We start from the raw sequence: 27,497 nt of genomic DNA, 5'->3' as shown, positions 1-27,497 counted from the left end.
CCCCTTTGGCCGCAAAACTCTAAATCTAGCCGAATGTTCAAAACTTTCAGTTTACCTCAATTATCACATTTGCTTAATTTTCTGGTTATACTTTATTGAAGGAGCAGCAATGAGCTACTGGGAGCTAGCTGAACTAATTGAGTGAGCCAATGACAAGATGCATTAAAGTAAAGCCACTGTCAGTACTGAAATAATTAAGATGCAAAGCAATTGTTACACTGATTGAACTGTGTTTTTAAAAAACAGGATAAGTTGTACTGACATAGGATTCTATAACCGTTTCCTTATTTGCAGGCAGAGCCCTATAACTATTGGTAGCCACTATGATGTAGCTGATGACTAACATCTGTGTATGGTAGGGCTGACATAGAATGGCCGCAAGGCAGGAAAAAGGACAGAACAGTCCACACTCAATTAGGGTCCAAGTAACTAACTTGGTATGTGCAGACCAAATTATGCAACAATCATAAGCAGGAATAGACCGGAAAAGCAACTTAAATGAGGAGATAGTATTACTCACAGTAACAAATTGATTGGCTCAGAGCATTGAAAACAGAATTTGTCTTTTTTGTATAGAGCTAAGGAAGCAGCAACAACAGATCCCTTCTGCACTCATTTCAAGGGCAAAGTGCTATCCGGTTTACCATTTGCTATACAGGTGAACTAAAAATGTTAAAGAAAGAATCGTTCTAGTGACAAATAGTGAGATGATTTGCCGAATATGCTATTAATTCATGTATTAAATAAAGGGGCAAAACAAACAAATAATAAATGCACACTAGTGTATTTCAGATTTGCATGGCTGCCATACACATTTATTTGCAAATATACTCCAATAGGGGTCACATGCTTTCTATTAACTCTTTACTGTCAGTTTGTGTACACAGTAAGACAAAATTAAATGTTCGTAATTCAGATCGAGCATGCAAGTTTAACCCCTTAACACCGTTAGGCTGTTCCATGCTGTCCTAACAGCGCTGGGCTTTATCGCCGTTAGCACGGCATAGAACACCCTACCTTATAGGGCCTACTGCAGCCTCCTCCTTTAAGTTAATGAAAAAATCAGACTGGGGGTATTTCTAGCATATGAAATGAGGAAAAAGGAAGCTGAGTCCTGAGGTCAGTAATGGAGTTTATTGCAATGCAGGCTTACAACAAGTTAGGTGAGCTCCATCTAACGCGTTTCGCGCATGAGCACATGCGCTTCATCAGAGATATCAGTCTCTGCCGGTCGGGATCAATATAAGGATGTGAGCGGCCAATCAAGATCTTTCAGATCATTAACTCTTGTGATGCACGATATTGTCTAAGATAAATAGAGTATTGGTCACTCCCAAGTTAATAACATTGACCCCGTTCTGCAAGAGACCGATGGAACAGAATTTATAACAGACAAATTTCTAAATGCTTTGTACTTAATTATACATAATATTTTACACATATATATGCATACATACAATTCAGCCATTGCGGTGCTGGTACAGGTTGCAAAAAGTGGGGACATTTTTTATGTGCTAGCTAGATACTGGGCATGAGCCAGGATCAATATGTTTGTACACCTAGACAGGGTGTGTTGAAATAAGGTAACAAGACAATTTTTAGCTAACTTCAGTTGGGTTTAAACCCCTTGGTCTGAGCTTGTGCTCTATCTAGACACAGTAGAGCTTTTGATGATCCTTTCTAGGTCCCCAGCTGGATGTATGTGATGTCCATTAGATAAAATTATTAATAACATACTATACTATACATGCTATAATCCCCTATGTTGGAGTGTATTAAGACTTGTATTTTTCTCCGCCTCCTTATAAATAAGCAAGAAGGAAGTGGTACTCTTTGCTAATTTAATGTACCCCTACATAGTGTAAAACTAGTGAGTATATGTCACTTTGTTCGGCACTTGGATAAGTAAATATCAATATGGTGTACCTCTCTAAGATTATTATAAGAAAAACAAAGAGAGGAGATGGTACTCCATATAGGTTAAGGGGAAGCTGACGTGAGTTCTCTACCCTACCAGCTGTAGGGTGGCTAATCTGAAATGAAGAGGGAAAGGGGAAAATAGCAAATATAGGAGCTTAATAAGAACATTTGGAAATTAGACTAAAAGCAAGAATATATTTCTCTCTTTCTTTAGGTATTTGGGAAAAGGGCCGGTCTGGCTTGGATAGAATTACTTTGGAATTGTTATATAACCTTTGGTGGATCTTTTTTATTTATATTGATATATGGATATGTCTGTCTTTTGTTGTTCTAGCAGCATAGTTAGCCCATCATGATCTAATCCCGGGCCTTAAAATCATGTAATCACATTGATGATCATGTGATTTCAGTTTTACAGCAAGTGTTTACATCTGAACTTCTAAACACTTGTCTGCCGGCATGAAGGGGTTAAAACAACTTTCTTAGTAACTTCTATTATCAAATGTGTTTTGTTCTCTTGCTATTCTTTGTTGAAGAGTAAACCTAGATAGGCTGATAGGAGCGTGCATGCATTTTTAACAATTTATGGCAGCAGTGTTTGCAGCTATATTTATAGTGGTTTTCTGCCACAAAACGATATACTTTTTAGCACACCATACCCTTATTTCCACTATTATGGTATAAATAATGGTACGGTGTGCTAGGAAGTATACACTATACATATGGACTATTTCTTGGAATACAGCACACCCCCCAAATATAATAAAATGATTCTAATAATACTTGGGTATTGGGGTACCTTTTTGAAGTGTCGTTCTCTGCTTCTTCTTTTCTCTTTTCTTTCCTTTATCTAAGTGATTGCAACTATGTATAACATTGCAATAAACCTTATGTAGGCTGATAAATTCTTAGGAGCATGCACATTTCTTAAAATAATATATGACAGCAGTGTTTTCAGCTATGTATAACATAACACTGTTGCAAACGCTGCAGCCAAATGGCTATAGACACATGCACGCTCCTGAGCTCATCTAGAGTTACTCTTTAACAAAGGATAATAACAGAACTAAGGGCAATTGATAATATAAAGTGAATTTGGATGTTATTTAAACCTGCATGCTCTAGCCAAGCCATGTAAGACTTTACTGTCCCATTAACCATGGTGTAATGGCTACATGTGCACGTTTTTTTCTTGCTCAAGCTTTCTATTTTGACAGTTATACCTCTGTTAACCCACTCCTTATAGTGGAAAATAGATAGGCCTGATAATAACCAGCAGGTATCTGTTAAAAGGGACAGTGTAAACCAATTTTCATATAACTGCATGTAATAGACACACTACTATAAAGAATAATATGCACAGACGCTGATCTAAAAATCCGTATAAAACCTTTAAAAAAAAAAAAAAAAAAAAAAACTTACTTAGAAGTTCCAAGTTTAGAACTGATGATGAGGTTAGGCTGGGACACCCAGTGAAAGGGGCTGGGAAAACAAGAAGAGCAGATACTCCTCCCCCCCTCCTCTGCATATGAAAAGTCAGATAAAAAATTAAAAAAAAGAAGCAAAACTATTCATTGTTACAAAAACACTCCCAGATGGGCTATGTAAATGGTTAATCTACAAAACAGTATACAATGTCCCTTTCATATCAGTCTATTAAAGATGTTTGTTCATATTATACATAACTTAATTCAGTCCACTTACTCAATAGGTAGGAGATCTATTACAGCTTAGTTAATAGCTATCAAAAATGGCACCTGACAGGGGTCTGCAGTTAAATTCTTGTGAATATGATCATTGCATGACTTATGCAGAGCTTTTCTACACTAGCACTTTATCATCAGTGTATGTAATCTATGACTGGAAAACCAGTTGGTTCAGAATTTCAGGTAATGCAGAGAATTACGCTCTAACAATCCAACAAAACAGGACAGACAAGATTTTAAGATAGCAATCTGCCGTGCTTGTGATAGGTATACCACAGGCAGCATAGTAACCACCTATTGCCTGCAGGCGTAAATCAGCAACAAACCTGACACACTTATTACTGTGCACAGCAGTTTCTGACCTCAAGTCCTGGCATTATTTACATCAAGTCACTTTAGTCATGTGTTAGACTGAAGTCCTGTGACTAGTTACTGGTATTTTTATATCAGCAAACCAATCTCCAAGTCACCAAGCTGTGGCTAAAAAGCTTTTAGAGACAGGTTTACTTCCATGCATATGAAAGAGCAGTATTTAAACATTTAAAAAAGTTGTGCCTAAATAAAAATATTAAAGAAATAGGAAAGTTAAAATTGAACTTCCATTACAGGGAACTAGCTGGTGGTTGGTAGCAACACACATTTGTCTCATATCATTGGCTCATCAGATGTGTTCAGCTAGCTCCGAGTAGTACATTGGTTCTCTGGTGCTGACTTTAACTATGTGTTTAACCCATTTGAGAGGTTAAACAGAGTTATATAAAAGCAATAGTATATGAGAGACTTTTTGGTACTTTCCTATTATACAGGATGGGTGTGAGAACAGACCACGTGATTCAGCGAGCATGCACTGTAAATCACTTGTATTAGTGGCAAGGCAGAGAAATGATTAGAGAGAGATATATAGTACATGTCCCATATACCATCATACACATTGTTAGTATACAGGTCACATTGTGAGCTCCTAGAAAAACTCTCACATTACAGAAGCAGACACCCACCTCTCGGATTCATTCAAGGTTATGTAAACTCACTGATCACGTTCAGCATGGTCAGAACCAATCAGGTTGGACTTGTGGTGTAATTTATTGCAGCAACATGACAACTGCCATGGAAAGGTCTATGTGCAGTGAGGTGCCCCCAGCATGCACTGCACAGATTAACCCAATGTCTGCCAGAGAGGGAGCAATACAATAATATATAGGCCGGCAACTGAATGCTGCCTGGTGCAGAGGCACTGGGTATGAGCCACCATAAAGTTAGCTGTGAATTACAAGTTTGCAGATCGGCTGCAGTTACTGCATTTTCCTCAGCTCATGCGGGGTCTTGTGCTGTGCCACATGCTGATCATGATCTCCTACACAGGACGGCTGCCCTGCGCTTTGTGATCTTTTGTCCCATTAGGTGCATGTCGTCCTGTATAACGGGAAAGCACTTATATCCCTTTAAGTAAAGGTTGTTTAATGGGACGTGAAACCCAATTTTTTTTTAATTTTTTTTTATGAAAAGCTTATAGAAGTAGGCTCGAGAGCAGCAATACACTACTGGATGCTAACTGCTGATTGGTGATTGCACACATAAACCTCTTGTTATTGGGTGACCCAATGTATTAAAGTGAAGGTTAAGTTACCTGTATCACGAATTAGAATTCAATTCTATTTGCCAAATAAATATGAGTCTCATTCATCATTTTCTTTACATTGATTGTTTTTCAAAGTTATCGCCGTATACAATCAGAATTTCAATAGAATCCAAAGCAACCCTTTTTTTTAATCATTTGTATTATTTGATCACATTATCAAAAGAACCAATTGAAAATCTGGCCGTTTGGCGGCCGTGGATCTACGTCACCCGTCTCATATTTTAAATGCACATGCGCTGCTTTGTTAAACTCCGTTTAGGTCTCCAAGCGCGCTCCTGTTTTCGCTATGTTTCATGCTAACTGTGTTTACCGCATGCGCATTGGTGATTTATACTGACGAGTATCGCATGCGAAGGAGTTGTCCACATTGGCGTTTAGTGCATGCGCAATAGTTTTTATTGTCATGCACGTGCTTGGGTGATGCGTATATAGAGCGGGTGGGACCGCTCTATATGTAACATAACAGATAACACGGAAGTAGAGGTGGGGAGGAGTAAGGACAGAAACGGTAGGGAGATTAATATATATGATAAATATTGCAATTCATAAGTGAGATAAAAATAAAGAGCTATTCAAAGCATGAAAACTTTATCTTCACTTTAAGGAAGCTCCCAGTAGTGCATTGCTGCTCCTTCAAAAAAGGAAACTAATAGAATTAACCCTTTTCCCGCCATGGCTTATTTCTCTACATCAGAACAAAGTTCCAATGTAAACAAATAAGTCAAACTTGAAATCACGCAATTGTTCATGCGATTGTGTGATTTCATTGATGGGATCAGGTCAGGGGGGAGTTCCCATGATGCAAGGCATGCCCCCTCCAGCCCACGATCCCATTTAGGAAGCTGCTACAGCTTCAGTATAGCCAAAAAACTAGGATGTTCCATGCCGTCCTAATGGCGCTAAAGCCCAGCACAGTTCGGACGGCTTGGAACGTCCTAACGGCAGGAAGGGGTTAAGCAAATTTTATAACAGAAGTACACTGGAAAGCTGTATAAAATTGCATGCTCTGTCCTGTCTCAATCGTAAAAGAAAAAAAAAAAAAAAAAAAAGAATAAATCTGGCACTGAAAAGAGAGGAATAGTATTCGGTATTAAATTCTCAAAACAATGCTGAATAAAAAACATTAAAAAGTGCATGCCTATTAAAGGGAAAGTAAAGTAAAAACTAAACTTTCATTATTTAAATAGAGAATGTGATTTTAAACAACTTTCCAATTTACTTCTATTATATAATTTGCCTTGTTCTTTTGGTATCCTTTGTTGAAAAGCATACTTAGGTAGGATCAGGGGGAACAATGCACTACTGTGAGCTAGCTGGTGATTGGTGGCTGCACATATATGCTTCTTGTCATTGACTCACCTGTGTTCAGCTAGCTCCCAGCAGTGCATTACTGCTCCTTTAACAAAGTATGCCAAGCGAATGAAGCATATTTGATAAGAGGGAAAAAAAATTGTTTAAAAATCTATGCTTTATTACTATTATCCGTTATTTTTAAAGCGCCAACAGATTCCTCAGCGCTAGTCTGAACCACGAAACAAATATGGGCTTCATGTCAATTTAAACATCTCATGCTTTGGGGGAAATTGCACGTTTCCCATGTTTCCTAAAGATTCCAGGAAGCAAACTCTGTAACCTAGGTCTTCCTACAATGAACTGCGGAATATCAATAGATAGTTTAGGCAATTTGTAGTACTTTTTACACAAAATAAGACATTTATTGACCCTTTAACACATATTCCTAAAACTAAAATTAAGAAATGCACAAAATAAAAAACATCTAATTAGCACATTAATACAATCCTGCAGATTTGTTTTTAACGATGATGCTGATACCTTGCGGTTTGTGACTGTTACAGTGAGGAATACAAAGTTCTGAGTAAGACAGAAAATGAGGGTCACATTGGGAGATTGCAATGCACAAGCTATCAGTAAATGCATTATTCAGCATTCTAGTCTGACACACACTTTTCAATACAAAAGGAGTGTATAATATGTGAATATTCTCAGTGATTACTAAACAATCCATTCAAATAAAGAATGGCAAGTAATGACTGTATAATAAACACAAATGTATTCAGTCTCCAAAAAATCTTATGGCTTTATACAGAAAAAGGGGAAAAAATGGAGAACATATTTTAAACCAAGGACACTTATAGAATGCGGGCAGGCGGCACCCTTCATTCCAACGTTTAATATGTTATTCCCAAACATCTGTCATTTGCCATGGGTCAATTATCATTATATATTTAAACACATATTTGTACCACATAAACTACATTTTAGCAGTATATACAATTTAATAAATGAACTGATAGTAACTAAATTTCCCTTTAATTGTACGTAAAAATGTAATCTTAAAAAGAGCCATAATAGTACTGTGCGGGACCAACAGTGCTCCGTCACTCCTGACTGGCACTTCTACTGTGTGTTTAACACCTTTGCTGGGGTGTAAATACACATTTTAAAATTACATGCTCTAAAAAGTTAGAACATGTAAAAAATGTTTGACTATTATGCTCCTTTAAAACTGTAACTTTATTTTGAGGCATTATATTTAGCATGATTATTATGCCAAATCCAACATTAATGGTCGACCTTTAAAATGAGAAAGTTTTGACACCCAGTTGTCAAACTGGAAAATACTGAAGCTTAGTAAATTAATAAAGACAAATACAAGTTACATTAACCATGTTATTTTATAAAGCACAAGTATTATGTTTTTAATATTAACAGTACATAAACCTACTTATTTGACTAGTTTGTTTATGTAGCTATGTCTATAAAAAAGCAATAATATTGAGTTAATTTGCTATAACAATTCTTTAGCTCAACGTGCAACATATTCTTGTGTAAATTACATGAACAGAATACTAAAACACAGGCTATACTAGACTATTGTTGTATACAAAATTAGTAAATGTGTAACTATTCTGGAAATATAAACTTCAATAGATCACTGATCAAAATTCAGAGAATGGTATTGGAACATATTATTAAGTAATGTAGATTAGAATTCTTGCCACGATTAAAACACAGAATTTCTAAATCACTAAACACTGCTTTGGAATGCTGAATTAACACTCAGCTGCCTGAATCTAACGTTAAAATTGTTTTTACTTTAGGCCTATGAGCATAAGAAAGTGATACTAACATAGATGCTATATTGTCTGCACCCCATCATCAATAATTGTAGTCGTTGTCATGCCAACATGAAGCTTTTGTTAGCTTTTATACTCTCTAGTTATCAAATAATACATCAATCATCATGGACCTTATTCCCCTGATTACCAGACAGGGCTGAAATGCATTGCTAGCAAATATCTGCAGTTCTTTCTGACACACCAATGGGTTAATCGAGAATTGCGTTGAAAAATTATAATATGAATGGAATCTACCCAACAACATAGTCATTCATAATGCAGATGTATGTAATTGTAAACAATAACTGGTCACATGTTTATTTTACAGTTCACTGCATTTTCACATTCAGGTAGTAAATGGACGAACACTAAAACAGCGTGTCTATAAAATTATGCAGTTGGCTCTCAATGAAAGGAAACACCATTCTCCCTGTATATTTTATCAAAGATCCGGATGGTCTATAAATACAAGGCTGGGAAACACAGCAATCTAGCAGGATATAGATCTCTGCAACCTAATCCGGATAGTGATATCAGCAGTACAAGGTGCAGATGATCTGATGGAACTTTCTCCAAGCTAAATAAATGGGTCAGGGGCAAAGAGACCGCTACCTCAATAGCACAATGATCATCAGAATTCCGTAACGTTATCATAAATCACAAATTAATAGAATTGGTTACAGCTGAACACAGCACCGGGTGAATGGCTGCACGGCAAACAGCATGGCTGCAGCCAGACAAGAGGTTACATCATTACTTACAATATACAGCAGGTTCAAGACGCACAGGGAGTTTTTGGAGCAGGTGAAGCCACCACACACCATCTTGGCTGTTGGTATGCCCGTCCTCAACAATAATTTGTGCCAGGCAGAGATACAATAAGGTACGGCAGGTCACAAGCAGGAAAGGACTGTGGAAAATGTGAGATGCGACAGCTGTGACTGCTGTCTCTCCACCTCTCTCCTTAGGTGGAGATCGGGAGGGGAGGAGACAGGAGAGTTGTCTTTATTACAAGAGGACGCAGAGCGCACATGATAAGCGCCCTCTAGTTGTAACCGGCTTCATTAGAGCTGGGAGACTGCCCCATACTTCCTATGCTGGTGGCATCTTCTAGAATGGTACTATCAATGGACTTTCATTAGCTATAACATAACCACAGTGTGTTTACTTTGTATATGTAAGTAACCATTTAGTAGGGAAATTAATATGGTTCAATATTGTTTAATACAAATATTTTTTTCAACACTTTGATATTTTAATATAAAATGTTTAGTAATGCAAAGTAAAACAACTTTGCAATACACGTTCGTTATTTATTTGTCCCATCTGAAAATTAGTAGCTTTTCTAACGCGCAGAACTGAAAGGCATACTGGAGACTTCTCAAGGCTTACCCTGCTACATATCTTCCTCTAATTGGCTTTAAGAGATAAGAACTGAGTAGATGTGCACAAGGAGTTAAGGGTCATTGATGAACTTGGCAACTAAATTATTTATTGTGATGATTGCCATTAAACCTCTGGCATTGCTCCTGGCATTTTCCCTACCACTCAACTTCCTATCTCCGCCCCTTACGTCCTGTGTTCAAACAACCACCCTCACCCACCTATATCTATATGTGCAGGGACCAAGTTTAGTGTGTAGACATTTATAAGTGTGTATGCATCTAAACACACTCTTCTGGTTGTGAGCTCTCAGTAATATGGAATTTACCTAGCATAATGAGGCTGTGCGGGGACTGAATAACTGGTCTGTGGTACTGATGTGGCACATACCCTGTCTAGATTGCTTCAGGTAGTCATGTATCTTTCCTGGAGTTGAAATCTAATGTGGCACATACCTGGCCTATGAGGAGCGCAAGGGAATATGTATCTGCCTTGGTGCAACTGGCCTGATTTAGTCTATATCTATATAAATGGAGATGTAAGAGGACTTTGCATTTGGTGCTGGGGTCTGATGTGGCATACTTTCAGCATAAATGGGTACATGGGCAATTGGTCTGGGTTTCTTCTAAAGTGGCACATACCTGGCATAATAGATACAGAAGGGCAATGCATCTGGTCAGTGATTTGCATAACAGGAGACAAAAGGGTATGTTCTGGGGTCTGATCTGCTGCACTGTAGTTTGCAATGGCTGATGCGTAAAGAGAGCAGATATTTACGGCTAGATTACGAGTTGTGCGTTAGGCTTAAAAAGCAGCGTTGGCCGGTTCCAACGCTGCTTTTTAACGCCCGCTGGTATTACGAGTCTTGAAATGACAGGCTCACCACTCACTTTTTTGACCAGACTCGGAAATACCGCAAATCCACTTACGTCCATTGCATATGCTATATTTTCAATGGGACTTGCATAGCGCCAGTATTACAAGTCTGACCAAAAGTGAGCGGTAGACCCTCTCCTGTCAAGCCTGGTATCGCATTTAAAAGTCAGTAGTGAAGAGTTTTACACTACAACGCCGTAGCATAAAACTCTTAGCTAAAGTGCTAAAAAGTACACTAACACCCATAAACTACCTATTAGCCCCTAAACCGAGGCCCCCCCCACATCGCAACCGAACCGGACATTGCTGCCACTATAATAATTATATTAACCCCTAAACCACCGCACTCCCGCATTGCAAACACTAGTTAAATATTATTAACCCCTAATCTGCCGTCCATAACATCACCGCCACCTACCTACATTTATTAACCCCTAATCTGCCGCCCCCAACGTCGCCGCCACTATATTAAATGTATTAACCCCTAAACCTAAGTCTAACCCTAACACCCCCTAACTTAAATATAATTGAAATAAATCTAAATAAAATTACTAAAGTTACCTAAATAATTCCTATTTAAAACTAAATACTTACCTATAAAATAAACCCTAAGCTAGCTACAATATAACTAATAGTTACATTGTAGCTAGCGTAGGGTTTATTTTTATTTCACAGGCAAGTTTGTATTTATTTTAACTAGGTAGAATAGTTATTAAATAGTTATTTACTATTTAATAACTACCTAGTTAAAATAAATACAAATTTACCTGTAAAATAAAACCTAACCTAAGTTACAATTACACCTAACACTACACTATAATTAAATAAATTAACTAAATTAAATTCAATTAATTACAATTAAATAAAATTATCTAAAGTACAGAAAAAAAAACACTAAATTACAGAAAATAATAAAATAATTACAAGATTTTTAAACTAATTACACCTACTCTAACCCCCCTAACAAAATAAAAAAGCCCCCAAATTAAAAAAAGCCCTACCCTACACTAAATTACAAATAGCCCTTAAAAGGGCCATTTGCGGGGCATTGCCCCAAAGTAATCTGCTCTTTTACCTGTAAAAAAAAAGTACAAATACCCCCCCAACATTAAAACCCACCACCCACACAACCAACCCTACTCTAAAACCTACCCAATCCCCCCTTAAAAAAATCTAACACTAACCCTTTGAAGATCACCCTACCTTGAGACGTCTTCACTAGTGATGTCGCGAATAGTTCGCCGACGAATAGTTCCCGGCAAACATAGCATGTTCGCGTTCGCCGCGAACAGCGAACATATGCAATGTTCAGTCCACCCCCTATTCATCATCATTGAGTAAATTTTGACCCTGTACCTCACAGTCAACAGACACATTCCAGCCAATCAGCAGCAGACCCTCCCTCCCAGACCCTCCCACCTCCTGGACAGCATCCATTTTAGATTCATTTGGAAGCTGCATTCTTAGTGAGAGGAGGGACAGTGTAGCTGCTGCTGATTTAATAGGGAAATCAATAGCTAGGCTAGTGTATTCAGTGTCCACTACAGTCCTGAAGGACTCATCTGATCTCTGCTGTAAGGACAGCACCCCAAAAAGCCCTTTTAGAGCTAGAACATCAGTCTGCTTTTTTTTTTTTTCCTGTGTAATCTAATTGTAGTTGCCTGCCTGCCTGCCAGCGTGTGTGTCAGCCTCACAGCGTATACTGTGCCCACTTGCCCAGTGCCACCACTCATATCTGGTGTAACAGTAGTGTACATTTAAAAAAAAAAACACTTTTTTGATTGTGAAATAATAGCAGTCAGTTTAAGTTAACCCCTTAATGACCACAGCACTTTTCCATTTTCTGACCGTTTGGGACCAGGGCTATTTTTACATTTCTGCGGTGATTGTGTTTAGCTGTAATTTTCCTCTTACTCGTTTACTGTACCCACACATATTATATACCGTTTTTCTCGCCATTAAATGGACTTTCTAAAGATACCATTATTTTCATCATATCCTATAATTTACTATAAAAAAACTATAAAATATGAGGACAAAATGGGAAAAAAACACACTTTTTCTAACTTTGACCCCCAAAATCTGTTACTCATCTACAACCACCAAAAAACACCCATGCTAAATAGTTTTTAAATTTTGTCCTGAGTTTAGAAATATCCAATGTTTATATGTTCTTTGCTTTTTTTGCAAGTTATAGGGCCATAAATACAAGTAGCACTTTGCTATTTCCAAACCATTTTTTTTTCTCAAACTTAGCGCTTGTTACATTGGAACACTGATATCTGTCAGGAATCCCTGAATATCCATTGACATGCATATATTATTTTTTAGAAGACATCCCAAAGTATTGATCTAGGCCCATTTTGGTATATTTCATGCCACCATTTCACCACCAAATGCGATCAAATAAAAAAAATTGTTCACTTTTTCACAAATTTTTTCACAAACTTTAGGTTTCTCACTGAAATTATTTACAAATAGCTTGTGCAATTATGGCATAAATGGTTGTACATTTTTCTCTGGGATCCCCTTTGTTCAGAAATAGCAGACATATATGGCTTTGACGTTGCTTTTTGATAATTAGAATGCCGCTAAATGCCACTGCGCACCACACGTGTATTATGTCCAGCAGTGAAGGGGTTAATTAGGGAGCATGTAGGGAGCTTTTTGGGGTAATTTTGCTTTAGTGTAGTGTAGTAGACAACCCAAAGTATTGATCTAGGCCCATCTTGGTAAATTTCATGCCACTATTTCACCGCCAAATGCGATCAAATTAAAAAAAACGTTACATTTTTCCAAATTTTAGGTTTCTCACTGAAATCATTTACAAACATTTTGTGCAATTATGGCACAAATGGTTGTAAATGTTTCTCTGGGATCCCCTTTTTCAGAAATAGCAGACATATATGGCTTTGGCATTGCTTTTTGGTAATTAGAAGGCCGCTAAATGCCGCTGCGCACCACACATGTATTATGCTCAGCAGTGCAGGGGTTAATTAGGGAGCTTGTAGGGTTAATTTTAGCTTTAGTGTAGTGTAGTAGACAACCCCAAGTATTGATCTAGGCCCATTTTGGTATATTTCATGCCACCATTTCACCGCCAAATGCGATCAAACTAAAAAAAATAGTCAACTTTTTCACAAACTTTAGGTTTCTCACTGAAATTATTTACAAACAGCTTGTGCAATTATGGCACAAATGGTTGTAAATGCTTCTCTGGGATCCCCTTTGTTCAGAAATAGCAGACATATATGGCTTTGGCGTTGCTTTTTGGTAGTTAGAAGGCCACTAAATGCAACTGCGCACAACACATGAATTATGCCCAGCAGTGAAGGGGTTAATTAGGTAGCTTGTAGGAAGCTTGCAGGGTTAATTTTAGCTTTAGTGTAGAGATCAGCTTCCCACCTGACACATCAGAACCTCTGATCCCTCCCAAAGAGCTCTCTTCCCTCCCCCACCCCACAATTGTCCCCGCCATCTTAAGTACTGGCAGAAAGTCTGCCAGTACTAAAATAAAAGGTATCTTTTTTTATATATATATATATATATATTTTTTTTTAGCATATTTACATATGCTGTTGTGTAGGATCCCCCCCTTAGCCCCCAACCTCCCTGATCCCCCCCAAAACAGCTTCCTAACCCTCCCCCTCTGCCTTATTGGGGGCCATATCGGGTACTGGCAGCTGTCTACCAGTACCCAGTTTGCAAATAAAATGTTTTTTTGTTTTTTTTTATTTCATTTTTCTGTATTGTAGCTTCCCCCCCCCCAAGACCAATCCCCCACCCGCTCCCAGATCACTTAGATTTCCAAGTACTAAATATTTTCCACCCCTTTCTCCCACTTATAAAAACATTTTTTTCTGTAGTGTAGCGGTTCCCACCCGCTCCCTCCCCGTGCACGCGCCCGCCCGCCTCCTCCCGTGCACGCGCGCGCGATCCCTTCCCCTATCCCACCCCCTATCTGACAAGGACCGCATCGATGGCCGCCCACCCGCCTCCCACTTCAGCTCCCACCCACCAACGAATGCGGTCCTCGATGCCCGGTGCAGAGAGGGCCACAGAGTGGCTCTCTCTGCACCAGAGGGGTAAAATTTGTTATTGCAGGATGCCTCGATATCGAGGCATCCTGCAATAACTGGAAAGCAGCTGGAAGCGATCAGGATCGCTTCCAGCTGCTTTCCAAACCGAGGACGTACGCCATACGTCCTCAGGCGTTAACTGTATTTTTCTGAGGACGTATGGCATACGTCCTTGGTCATTAAGGGGTTAAAAAAAAACTAGAAATTTGACTGTGAAATAATAGCAGTCAGTTTCCTTCACACGTGTGCGTTTCAGGGCCTGCCAGGGCACAGTGTCACACCAGTGCAACTCATATCTGGTGTAACAGTAGTGTACATTAAAAAAAAAATAGAAATTTGACTGTGAAATAATAGCAGTCAGTTCCTTCACACTTTAATTTACACTACTGGAACAGTAGTGTACATTAAAAAAAAAAAAAACTAGAAATTTGACTGTGAAATAATAGCAGTCAGTTTCCTTCACACGTGTGCGTTTCAGGGCCTGCCAGGGCACAGTGTCACACCAGTGCAACTCATATCTGGTGTAACAGTAGTGTACATTAAAAAAAAAAAAACTAGAAATTTGACTGTGAAATAATAGCAGTCAGTTTCCTTCACACGTGTGCGTTTCAGGGCCTGCCAGGGCACAGTATCACACCAGTGCAACTCATATCTGGTGTAACAGTAGTGTACATTAAAAAAAAAAACTAGAAATTTGACTGTGAAATAATAGCAGTCAGTTTCCTTCACGCGTGTGCGTTTCAGGGCCTGCCAGGGCACAGTGTCACACCAGTGCAACTCATATCTGGTGTAACAGTAGTGTACATTAAAAAAAAAAATAGAAATTTGACTGTGAAATAATAGCAGTCAGTTTCCTTCACACTTTAATGTACACTACTGGAACAGTAGTGTACATTAAAAAAAAAAAACTAGAAATTTGACTGTGAAATAATAGCAGTCAGTTTCCTTCACACGTGTGCGTTTCAGGGCCTGCCAGGGCACAGTGTCACCCCAGTGCAACTCATATCTGGTGTAACAGTAGTGTACATTTAAAAAACAACAACACTTTTTTGACTGTGAAATAATAGCAGTCAGTTTCCTTCACACGTGTGCGTTTCAGTGCCTGCCAGGGTACAGTGTCACACCAGTGCAACTCATATCTGGTGTAACAGTAGTGTACATTTAAAAAAAAAAACACTTTTTTGACTGTGAAATAATAGCAGTCAGTTTCCTTCACATGTGTGCGTTTCAGTGCCTGCCAGGGTACAGTGTCACACCAGAGCAACTCATATCTGGTGTAACAGTAGTGTACATTTAAGAAAAAAAAAAACTTTTTTGACTGTGAAATAATAGCATTCAGTTTCCTTCACACTTGTGCGTTTCAGGGCCTGCCAGGGCACAGTGTCACACCAGTGCAACTCATATCTGGTGTAACAGTAGTGTACATTAAAAAAAAAACTAGAAATTTGACTGTGAAATATAAGTAGTCAGTTTCCTTCACGCATGTGCGTTTCAGGGCCTGCCAGGGCACAGTGTCACACCAGTGCAACTCATATCTGGTGTAACAGTAGTGTACATTAAAAAAAAACTAGAAATTTGACTGTGAAATAATAGCAGTCAGTTTCCTTCACACGTGTGCGTTTCAGAGCCTGCCAGAGCACAGTGTCACACCAGTGCAACTCATATCTGGTGTAACAGTAGTGTACATTTAAAAAAAAAAAAATACAATTTTGACTGTAATAGATTGAATAGCAGTTAGTTGTCTGCAAGCGTGTGTGTCAGGCCTACAGCGTCTACTCTGCCAACTTCTGCCAGTTCACAGTGCCACTCATATCTGTTGTCACAGTAGCTTGCACGCATAGTACCACTAATCGAAAAAAAAAATGACAGGCAGAGGCAGGCCACCCCGCAGGGGCCGTTGTGGTTGTGGTGCTGTGATTCCCTTTGGCCCTAGAATAATGCCCAGTGTTCAGAGGCCACGTACCCTGAACTCGAGGACATAGTTGACTGGCTAACAGAGGACACCCAATCTTCTACAGCTTCCGCTCGGAACCTTGACTCACCATCCTCCTCCAGCTTAGCTTCGGGCACCTCTCAAGTTACCACTCACCCGCTTGCCGCCACCACCAGCACTAGCACCACAGCCGCTTCACTTGATCTGTCAGAGGAGTTATTTACACATCAGTTGGAAGAAATGAGTGATAGTGTCAGTCAGGCAGCATTACACAAATGGACGTACAGTGTGATGATGATGATGATGATGTTGTACCCGCTGCTGCTTCCTTTGCTGAGTTGTCAGATACAAGTGTAGTGGTTGATGATGATGATGCGTCCGTGGATGTCACGTGGGTGCCCGCTAGAAGAGAAGAAGAACAGGGGGAAGTTCAGATGGGGAGACAGAGAGGAGGAGGAGACGAGTTGGAAACAGGGGGAGGTCGTCGCAAGGAGCTAGTGGCACAGTCAGACAGCATGCATCGGCACCCGGGGTCAGCCAGACAGCACGCCAATCAATGCATGCTGTTGCCACCACCAGAATGCCATCATTGCAGAGCTCAGCAGTGTGGCATTTTTTTGTGTGTGTCTGCCTCTGACAACAGCGATGCCATTTGCAACCTGTGCCAAAAGAAACTGAGTCGTGGGAAGTCCAACACCCACCTAGGTACAACTGCTGTGCGAAGGCACACGATCGCACATCACAAACGCTTATGGGATCAACACATGAGTACAAGCAGCACACAAACTCAAAGCCGCCATCCTCCTCCTGGTCCAGCATCTTCAGCCACGTCAACCACTGCTGTCCTCCTTGCCCCCTCTCAACCATCCGCCACTCCGTCTCTCGCCTTGAGCAGTTCCTGCTCATCTGCCCACAGTCAGGTGTCTGTCAAGGACATGTTTGAGCGTAAGAAGCCAATGTCACAAAGTCATCCCCTTGCCCGGCATCTGACAGCTGGCTTGTCTGAACTCTTAGCCCGCCAGCTTTTACCATACAAGCTGGTGGAGTCTGAGGCGTTCCAAAAATTTGTAGCTATTGGGACACCGCAGTGGAAGGTAACCGGCCGAAATTTCTTTGCACAAAAGGCAATCCCCAACCTGTACTCGATTGTGCAAAGGGAAGTAATGGCATGTCTGGCACACAGTTTTGGGCAAGGGTCCATCTGACCACTGATACCTGGTCTGCAAAGAATGGTCAGGGCAGGTATATCACCTACACAGCGCATTGGGTAAACCTGCTGACGGCTGCCAAGCATGGAATGCGTGGCTCTGCAGAGGAGGAGTTGGTGACACCACCACAACTTGCAGGCAGGCCTGCTGCCACCTCCTCTACTCCTTCTACTCCATCCTCTTCCATAACCTCCTCGGCTGAGTCCTCTTCTGCTGCTGCGTCTTACTCCACATCAACAGCACCCCCCAGCTCCCCAGGTACTATTCCACATCCCGGATACGGCAGTGTCACGCCGTCTTAGGGTTGACTTGCCTGAAAGCCGAGAGTCACACCGGACCAGCACTCCTGTCCACCCTGAACACACAGGTGGATCAGTGGCTGACTCCGCACCAACTGGAGATCGGCAAAGTGGTTTGTGACAACGGAAGACATTTGTTGGCGGCATTGAATTTGGGCAATTTGACACATGTGCCGTGCATGGCACATGTGTGTAATCTGATCGTACAACGCTTTGGCATAAGTACCCAGGCTTACAGGACGCCCTGAAGCAGGCCAGGAAGGTGTGTGGCCATTTTAGGCGTTCCTACACGGCCATGGCACACTTGTCAGATATCCAGCAGCGAAACAACATGCCAGTGAGGCACTTGATTTGCGACAGATCGACACGTTGGAAATCAACACTCCTAATGTTCGACCGCCTACTTCAACAAGAAAAAGCCGTTAATGACTATTTGTATGACCGGGGTGCTAGGACAGCCTCTGCGGAGCTGGGAATTTGTTTGCCACATTACTGGACGCTCATGCGCAATGCCTGTAGGCTCATGCGTCTTTTTGAGGAGGTGACAAACCTAATCAGTCGCACCGAAGGCACCATCAGCGACATCATACCATTTGTTTTCTTCCTGGAGCGTGCCCTGCAAAGAGTGCTGGATCAGGCCATAGATGAGCATGAAGAGGAAGAGTTGTGGTCACCATCACCACCAGAAACAGCCTTATCAGCATCGCTTGCTGGACCTGCGGCAATGCTGGAAGAGGATTGTGAGGAAGAGGAGTCAGAGGAGGAATGTGGCTTTGAGGAGGAGGAGGAAGACCAACCACAACAGGCATCCCAGGGTGCTCGTTGTCACCTATCTGTTACCCGTGGTGTTGTACGTGGCTGGGGGGAAGAACATACCTTCAGTGAGATCACTGAGCACGAGGAACGGGACATGAGTAGCTCGGCATCCAACCTTGTGCAAATGGGGTCTTTCATGCTGTCGTGCCTGTTGAGGGACCCTTGTATAAAAAGGCTGAAGGAGAACGACCTGCACTGGGTGTCCACGCTACTAGACCCCCGGTATAAGCAGAAAGTGCCTGAAATGTTAACGAAATACCGCAAGTCGGAAAGGATGCAGCAGTTCCAAAATAAATTAAAAAGTATGCTTTACACAGCGTATAAGGGTGATGTCACAGCACAACGGGAATCTAACAGGGGAAAAGGTGAAAGTAATCCTCCTCCTCCCACGACCACGCCGGCAAGGACAGGATGCTTTACAGACGTGTTGTTGATGGAGGACATGCAGAGCTTTTTAAGTCCTACGCATCGCCACAGCCCTTCGGGGTCCACCCTCAGAGAACGACTCAACCGACAGTTAGCAGACTACCTCACCTTAACTGCAGATATCGACACTCTGAGGAGCGATGAACCCCTTGACTACTGGGTGTGCAGGCTTGACCTGGGGCCTGAGCTATCCCAATTTGCGATAGAACTTCTGGCCTGCCCCGCTTCAAGTGCCCTGTCAGAAAGGACCTTCAGTGCAGCAGGAGGTATTGTCACTGAGAAGAGAAGTCGCCTAGGTCAAAAAAGTCTAGATTACCTCACCTTTATTAAAATGAATGAGGGATGGATCCCGAAGGGACTGACAGTGGGCGATACATTCGACTAAAAAAGGCCTGATGAGATGAGCTGCCTTGGGCTAAAAATGGTCCACACACTGCTGTATTTTATCTCTGAATGCCGGATGACTTGCGTGACTTATCCGCCACCAACTAGGGTTCAAGCAGCAATGTTTTAGGGCACTTTCTGCCTGGGAAACAAACATCAATTTTTCTGGCTGCTGCTACAGCAGCGGCTGCAACAATGCCTAATTTTTCAGGCATGTGTACATTCCTAATTTTTCTGGCCTCTGGTGCTGCACTGTGGCTTCAAAAACCAAACCAAAAAATAGGCACATAACAGGGATTAAACTAATAGGAATAGTACTACTTAACACACCTTATAATAATGCAGAGAGAGGCAATGCAGAGAGAGGAGTTTGAGGAAGAAGAGTCAGAGGAGGAAGTTGGCTTTGAGGAGGTGGAAGACCAAACACAGCAGGCGTCCCAGGGGGCTTGTTGTCACCTTTCGGGAACTCTTGGTGTTGTACGTGGCTGGGTAGAGGAAGAGACCTTCAATGACATCAGTGAGGACAAGGAACGGGACATGGCTAGCTTGGTATCCAATCTTGTGCAAATGGGGAGTTTGCGGTTGTGCAAATGGACTGTTTGCGGTTGTTTGCGGTGCGTTAAACGGGGAGTTTGGTCTGTCACTGTGAAGCGGGCATAACCCTTACACTACCTGATCGACACAACATCATACCTGATGTTTTAAAGCACGTTATTCCAAACAATTTAGGAATGTTAGGTGATTTATGCCGTTTATGGATTAAAACCAGACTCTGCATCAACTATGTAATTTTCCATGGGAGTTTTGCCATGGATCCCCCTCCGGCATGCCACAGTCCAGGTGTTAGTCCCCTTGAAACAACTTTTCCATCACTATTGTGGCCAGAAAGAGTCCCTGTGGGTTTTAAAATTCGCCTGCCTATTGAAGTCTATGGCGGTTCGCCCGGTTCGTGAACTGTTGCGGAAGTTTGCGTTCGCCGTTTAGCGAACCCAAAATTTTATGTTTGCAACATCAATAGTCTTCACCCAACCAGGCAGAAGTGGTTCTCCAGACGGGCAGAATTCTTCATCCAACCGGGCAGAAGTCTTCATCCAACTGGGCAGAAGTGGTCCTCCAGACGGGCAGAGGTCCATCTTCAAGACATCCGATGCGGAGCATCCTCTTCATCCGACGGCCGATGACTGAATGAAGGTTCCTTTAAGTGACGTCATCCAAGATGGCGTCCCTTCAATTCCGATTGGCTGATAGAATCCTATCAGCCAATCGGAATTAAGGTAGGAAAAATCCTATTGGCTGATGCAATCAGCCAATAGGATTGAAGTTCAATCCTATTGGCTGATCCAATCAGCCAATAGGATTGAGCTTGCATTCTATTGGCTGTTCCAATCAGCCAATAGAATGTGAGCTCAATCCTATTGGCTGATTGCATCAGCCAATATGATTTTTTCTACCTTAATTCCGATTGGCTGATAGAATTCTATCAGCCAATCGGAATTGAAGGGACACCATCTTGTTATTACAACAATAATGAACATAAGCATATTAAATAAACATGTCGCCATTGTTATTACATTTCAGAATAAGTTGCTGTATCATTGCCTTTATCACAATTATACAAATAAAGTTATGTAAAGTAACATTATGAATGGTTCCCATTGCATGATGAAAATATTTGTAGTGTTTAAAGTTTCAGCTGCTAAACTTACCATGTTGTAATGGTGTGTTATTTTATTTGTAATAAATGAAAAGTTTGGTGGTGCAGTTTTCCAAAATTGGGCTAGACACATCCTCACAATTGTGCAAATGGTCATTGACAATTTCCTATTTCTTTTAGGGATTTGAGGTATCGGGTAGTGTAATAGTGCTTGTTCAGGTGTCAAAGTGATTGGCGTTTGAAATATAGAGCTTAGAAGATCAGACCATTCCAAATCTCTTTTCTTACAATGCCACCCTATGTGAATATAAGTTCCTCCCTCTCCGCAGCCTCTATAACACAGTCATGGAGATACATTCTCTAGGTTTCCAAACCAAGTTGGATGCAGATACCATTTAAAGGCCACCTTCAAAAAGTTTTCTTTAAGATTGGTGTTGTGTGAGAATGCAAGACCATTTGCTAGGTTGCAGTTCCAGGTTTTTAATGACCATGTTTTACCTAAATCTTGCTCCCATTTTAAAATGATATATGATTTGTTCTCCCTGAAGTTATTATTAAAAATGGGATATAGGATAGATATTGTACCATGTGACTGTTCTTTAGATAAGCAAAGATATTCAAATATGGTGTTTGTAGGGATCTTAGGGTGACCTAACACTTCCTGTACCCTAGACTGCAGTTGAAGGTAGTGGAACCACATGTTCCTGTCGTTGGTATTGAGGACCCTATATTGCTCGTAAGAAAAAAATTATCGTCGATTAGGGCATCAGCTATTCTATAAAGTCCCTTATTCACCCATTTTTGTTGCACCAGTAAGTTTATTAATGTTTGCGGTAGTATCAAGGGCATAATTTTAGATCTTTCTTTAATTAATGGAATTTTGTAGTTAACTTATGCCACATAAATATTGTGTGTGAGATTGCAATGTATTTACTGTGTAGTGGGTGTCCAGAGCCTTTTCGTGACCAGAGTAGTCTGGTAATTTGATCCAAATTCACCATTGCAGATTTAATTTGGACCCATAAATGGCTATGATCTTTTTAAAACCAGTGTAGGGTTTGCAACATTCTAGCAGCATAGTAGTAAGATACCAAATGTGGTATACCTAACCCTCCATCCCATTTATGAGTACACATAATTTTCTTATTAATACTAGCTCTTTTCCCCTGCCAAATAAAATGCAGAAAGTCTCTCTGAATAGCATTGAGCTCCGCTATCGGTATGGATACCGGTAACAATCTAAACAATTAAAGCAATTTTGGTAACAGAGTCATCTTAGTTGAGACAATTCTACCGTAAAAGGATAATTTAAGTCTCATCCATTTCGAAATTAGGCTTCTAATGTGCTTAAACATCGGGGTATAATTAACTTGATATAAGGTGTAGATATCTGCTGGGATGAATATCTCTAAGTATTTTAGCTTTCTTTGAGCCCATTTAAATGAAAAGTTAAGTTCAAGGACTTTTTTTGTGTGTTGTGGCAGTTTAATACTTAGCGCTTCGCACTTATCTTCATTTATTTTATAGCCTGATAATTGGCCAAATTGATGAATTAAAGAATATAGGGGAGGGAGGGACAGAAGTGGTCTAGTTAAAGAAAGTATTATATCATCAGCAAATAGCAAGACCTTATATTCTCTAGTTCCTACTCTAAGTCCAGATATATCAGGGTATTCTGTCTAATTTTGATTGCTAGTGGTTCAATGCACAAGTCAAATAATAGTGGTGATAATGGGCATCCTTGTCGCGTGCCATTTTTGATACATATAGTTTTAGATTGGTAGCCTGAAAGTTTAATAAAGGCCAAGGGGGATGAGTATAAGACTTTAAGGGCGTCACAAAAAGCACCCATTATACCGGATTCTCTAAAGACAGCGAACACATAGTCCCAATCAACTCTATCAAATGCCTCCTCTGCATCCAAGGAAAGAAACAGAGAAGGCATTCCCTCCAAAACTGCCAGGTTAATTAGATCTACAACTCTGCGGGTATTGTCAGGGGCTTCTCTTTTTTCTATGAAACCCACTTGATCTGGGTCAATACGATTTTTAAGAATGAGGTTAAGACGATTGGCCAGGATTTTAGTTAGTAATTTCAGATCCTGATTAATTAATGAGATGGGCCTATAGTTTTGGCAATGTTGTTTATTTTTCCCTGGTTTTGGTATAACCTTGATTCTTGCCATCAGCATTTCTCTAGGAATATATTTGCCTTGTAAGATAGAATTGAATACTTGACTGAGTTGTAGGACCAGCACCCCTTGTAGGGACTTATAGAAAATACCAGAGTAAACATCTGGGCCTGGAACCTTAGAATGTGTCAAGGTTTTTATGGCAGTTTTTATTTCTTCCTGGGAAATAGGTGTATTTAGAGCTTTCCAGCTCTTCTTTTGGAACTGTTGGTAATGTACTAAGTCCTAGCAAGCTATTTAAGTCTCCAGATTGGTTTAAACCTCTCTTGTGAGAGGGTAGATTATATATGTTATTATAGAAATCGACGAAGATGTTAGCAATGTCGAGAGGGTCATTTGTGTTACTATTATCTGATAATTGAAGTTTTGGGACCATAGTCTCTCTAGTGATTTCTTTGAGTTTGTTGGCTAACATTTTGTCAGGCTTATTCCCGTATATATAATAATGTGTATCTATAATTTTAATAGACCTAGCTGCCTCTTTGTTTAATGTTTGGTTTATCTAGTTGTTTAAAGCAGTGTTTTTCAACCAGTGTGCCGTGGCACACTAGTGTGCCGTGAGAGATCGTCAGGTGTGCTACGGCAGACTGACAACAGTGAGGGGGTGTCCCTCTTTCAAATTTTGAAATATTGGGAGGTATGTGACAGGCTCATCAGGCATCATTTACAACCATGACATTGACATTCATTCACAGACAATCAATATGTCATGTATAGTTTGTAGGAGGCATGGCATGACAGCACAATGCCCTCTAGTGGTCAAAATGCATTCAGATTAGAGGCAGTCTTCAAGGTCTAAGAAATTAGCACATGAACCTCCTAGTTTTAGCTTTCAACTAAGAATACCAAGAGAACAAAGCAAAATTGGTAATAAAAGTAAATTGGAAAGTTGTTTAAAATTACATTCTCTATTTAAATCATGAAAGTTTTTTTGGACTTGACTGTCCCTGTAAGCTCATTAATTTTTTGGTAAGTTTCTTGTTTGTATTTCGGGATAATTGGAATCTAATTGTCTCTGCTTCAGCTTGTAATTGTGTAATTTTGGCTGAATTTATTTTTTTCTGCTTACTGGATTCTGCTATCAGAAAACCTCTGACAAAAGCCTTTAATGCTCCCCATATATAAATTGGATTGGGTGTGCTGCCTTTATTAATGTTTATGAATTCTATCAACGAATGCTGTAACTTGTGTAATACAGTGGTGACTTGTAGTAGGCTGGTATTAAGTGTCCATGATTTGCTTCTGTTAGGATTTAAGACTCCAGTCATAGTGACTTCTACTATAAAATGGTCAGACCAAGGGCAATTCAAGATTTTTGCCTTAGTTAACAAAGAACATACAATTTTAAACAACTTTCTAATTTACTTATTTTATAATTTTTCTTCATTCTTTTGGTATCCTTTGTTGTAAAGCAGGGATGTATGCTTAGGAGCCTGCCCATTTCTGAAGCACTATATGGCAGCAGTGTTGCAAGAATGTTATCCTTTTGCAAGAGCACTTGATGAGCAGCACTATTTCCTGCCATGTAGTGTTGTAGATGCCTACCTAGGTATCTCTTCAACATATAGTATCATGGGAACAAAGCAAATTTGATAAAATAAGTAAATTGGAACCTTTTTTTAAAATGATATGCTCTGTCTGAATCACAACATACATTTTTTGGGTTTCATATCCCTTTAATAATGTAAAGCTTTAATATTCTTCTGAGATACATGACACAGATTCCATGCATGAGGAGTTAAAAGCGAGTATTATAGCATGAAAAAATGTTTCAAACATAAGATTTAAAAACCAGAAACATATTAATAAATGTTATTCAATTCCTCTATCCTTCTCTAAATCTTGCCTTGGATATGCAATGATATATCTACCACTTTTGCTAACAGTGCACTCAGATCGTCAAAATCAAAGTTCAGGACTCAGATTTATAATTCTAAACAACTTTCCAATTTACTTACATTATTTATATTTGATTTGATTTCTTTGTATCATTTGTTGAAGAGTAAACCTAGGTGGGCTGATAGGAGTGTGCACATGTACTTAGCTGTCTATGGCAACATTATTTGCAACTATGTATAACAGCTATTAACATTGTTGCAGACACCGCTGCAAGATCGCTTAAGACATGTGCACGCTCCTAAGCTCACTTACGATTACTCTTTAACAATGGATACCAAGAGAAGAAAGATAAATTGGCAATAGCATAAATTACAAAATTGTTTAAAAGTTGATGTTCTATCCAATCCTTCATTTTAATTTTGACTTTACTGTCCATTTAAAGATATTTCAACATTTAAATAAGTAAAGATAAATGTCACCGTTTTTAAGATTCAGAACCACAGGATTTTAAACTATTTCAAAAAGTTTAAAAAAGCTTTGAACCATGTTAAATAACCATATACTTAACAGTAGGAAAAATAACAATGAATTTATGATGCCTTGATTGAGTTGTTTTGTTTTGTTTGCATTGTAAGAATTAGTATTTTTTATTATTCCTTAAACAATCTTTAGATGAAATATTTTTTTTTTGGGGGGTGAAGGCAGAATATCACAACCTCAAGACTACTAAATATAGGTACAATTATACAATGTAAAGTTAAATAGATCATGTAAGAATTTGCAATTGTTACATTAAAGGGACATAAACCAATTTTATAAAAAAAAATGTATGATTCAGATAACAAATACAATTTTTTTATTTTTTTTAAAGAGCTTTATGTAGGATAAAGAAATATACACATTTTGATGTGAATGAACAATATAAACATCAAAAATACTGCAATAAAAAGCTTTGATATACAAATTGTAGAGAGTATTATACAAGATATATACATGATACATATTACAATTGTGGCATTCAATATTTATTAAATCAAGATATTTCCCTTGGAGACCCAGTGTTAGAATTGTAGACCTCCTCAGAGTCATTTTATAAGCCAACCATGTTTTGTAGGGATTTAACACAAAGCAGTATCATAAAATTCACAGAAATAAAGCATCACTAAAAACAATGTTGAATGGATTTTCCGGTATAAAGATAAAAGATGTCAATGCCCTAATCAGGTACTCATTCAGTAATATAAACATGGCAACATAAACAGTTGAGCACCATATATTAAATAACAGTGGTATATAAAGAAGAGAAATATCAACCATAAATGGGGAGTAAGTTAAACTGCTTAATATGAGAAAGAATAAATAGCATTTTGGTATAGATATGCGTATTCAAGTATACCACTATGACATCTTTAAAAAGGTAATATTCAGATGTTCGGTATGGGTGGGTAAGAATATAGTCTATCGCGCTGTAGGAGATGTGCCTTCTATGCATATGGAAGCTGCAGCACTGTGGTGTTAAGAGCCCTCATGTTATATATATATATATATATATATATATATATATATATACATATATATGATGTAGGGTATCTCCCAGGGAGCCCCCACTAGATTCCGCAGAAAACACAAGTATAAATAAGAGCAGAACGACAATAGCAGTGTCCGCTCTGCAGGATTGTGAAAAATACACTGCACAAGGCATTATTTAATGTGCATTAGCACGGTTTGTGGAGAGAGCATGGATTAGGGTAAGCAAAGATAATAGTTTGACTATCAGTGATAGCTCTAAACTGTGTATAAAAAGTCAGAGGCAGTTCCTGTGGATATGCAATAAAATATTTAACCCCCTCCTCGGCATCGGCCGCAAAAAGCACGAAGTGGGCCAATTTAGTTAGGAGACACCAAAGGAACCTCTGTGATACAATATTAGTATATTATTATCAATATTAACTATAACCTACCTTTATAATAATAACATAACTAAATGTATGGGGTAGTATAATA

General features: G+C 39.6%; 1 protein-coding gene across 1 annotated transcript in view; it reads right to left on the bottom strand.

Moving 5' to 3' along the window:
* Positions 1 to 9,394, bottom strand: part of TSPAN13 (tetraspanin 13) — a 107,458-nt gene extending 98,064 nt beyond the window's left edge. The window contains exon 1 of the mRNA XM_053714122.1: positions 9,167 to 9,394. Coding sequence (XP_053570097.1) covers positions 9,167 to 9,229 — 63 coding nt within the window. The 5' untranslated portion in view covers positions 9,230 to 9,394. The remainder of the gene's footprint in view (positions 1 to 9,166) is intronic.
* Between the last annotated feature and the right edge of the window lie 18,103 nt (positions 9,395 to 27,497).

This window comes from Bombina bombina, chromosome 5 (assembly GCF_027579735.1).
Source record: "Bombina bombina isolate aBomBom1 chromosome 5, aBomBom1.pri, whole genome shotgun sequence".
In the NCBI taxonomy this organism is placed as follows: Eukaryota; Metazoa; Chordata; class Amphibia; order Anura; family Bombinatoridae; genus Bombina; species Bombina bombina.
This window is presented reverse-complemented; position numbering and strand designations above follow the sequence as displayed.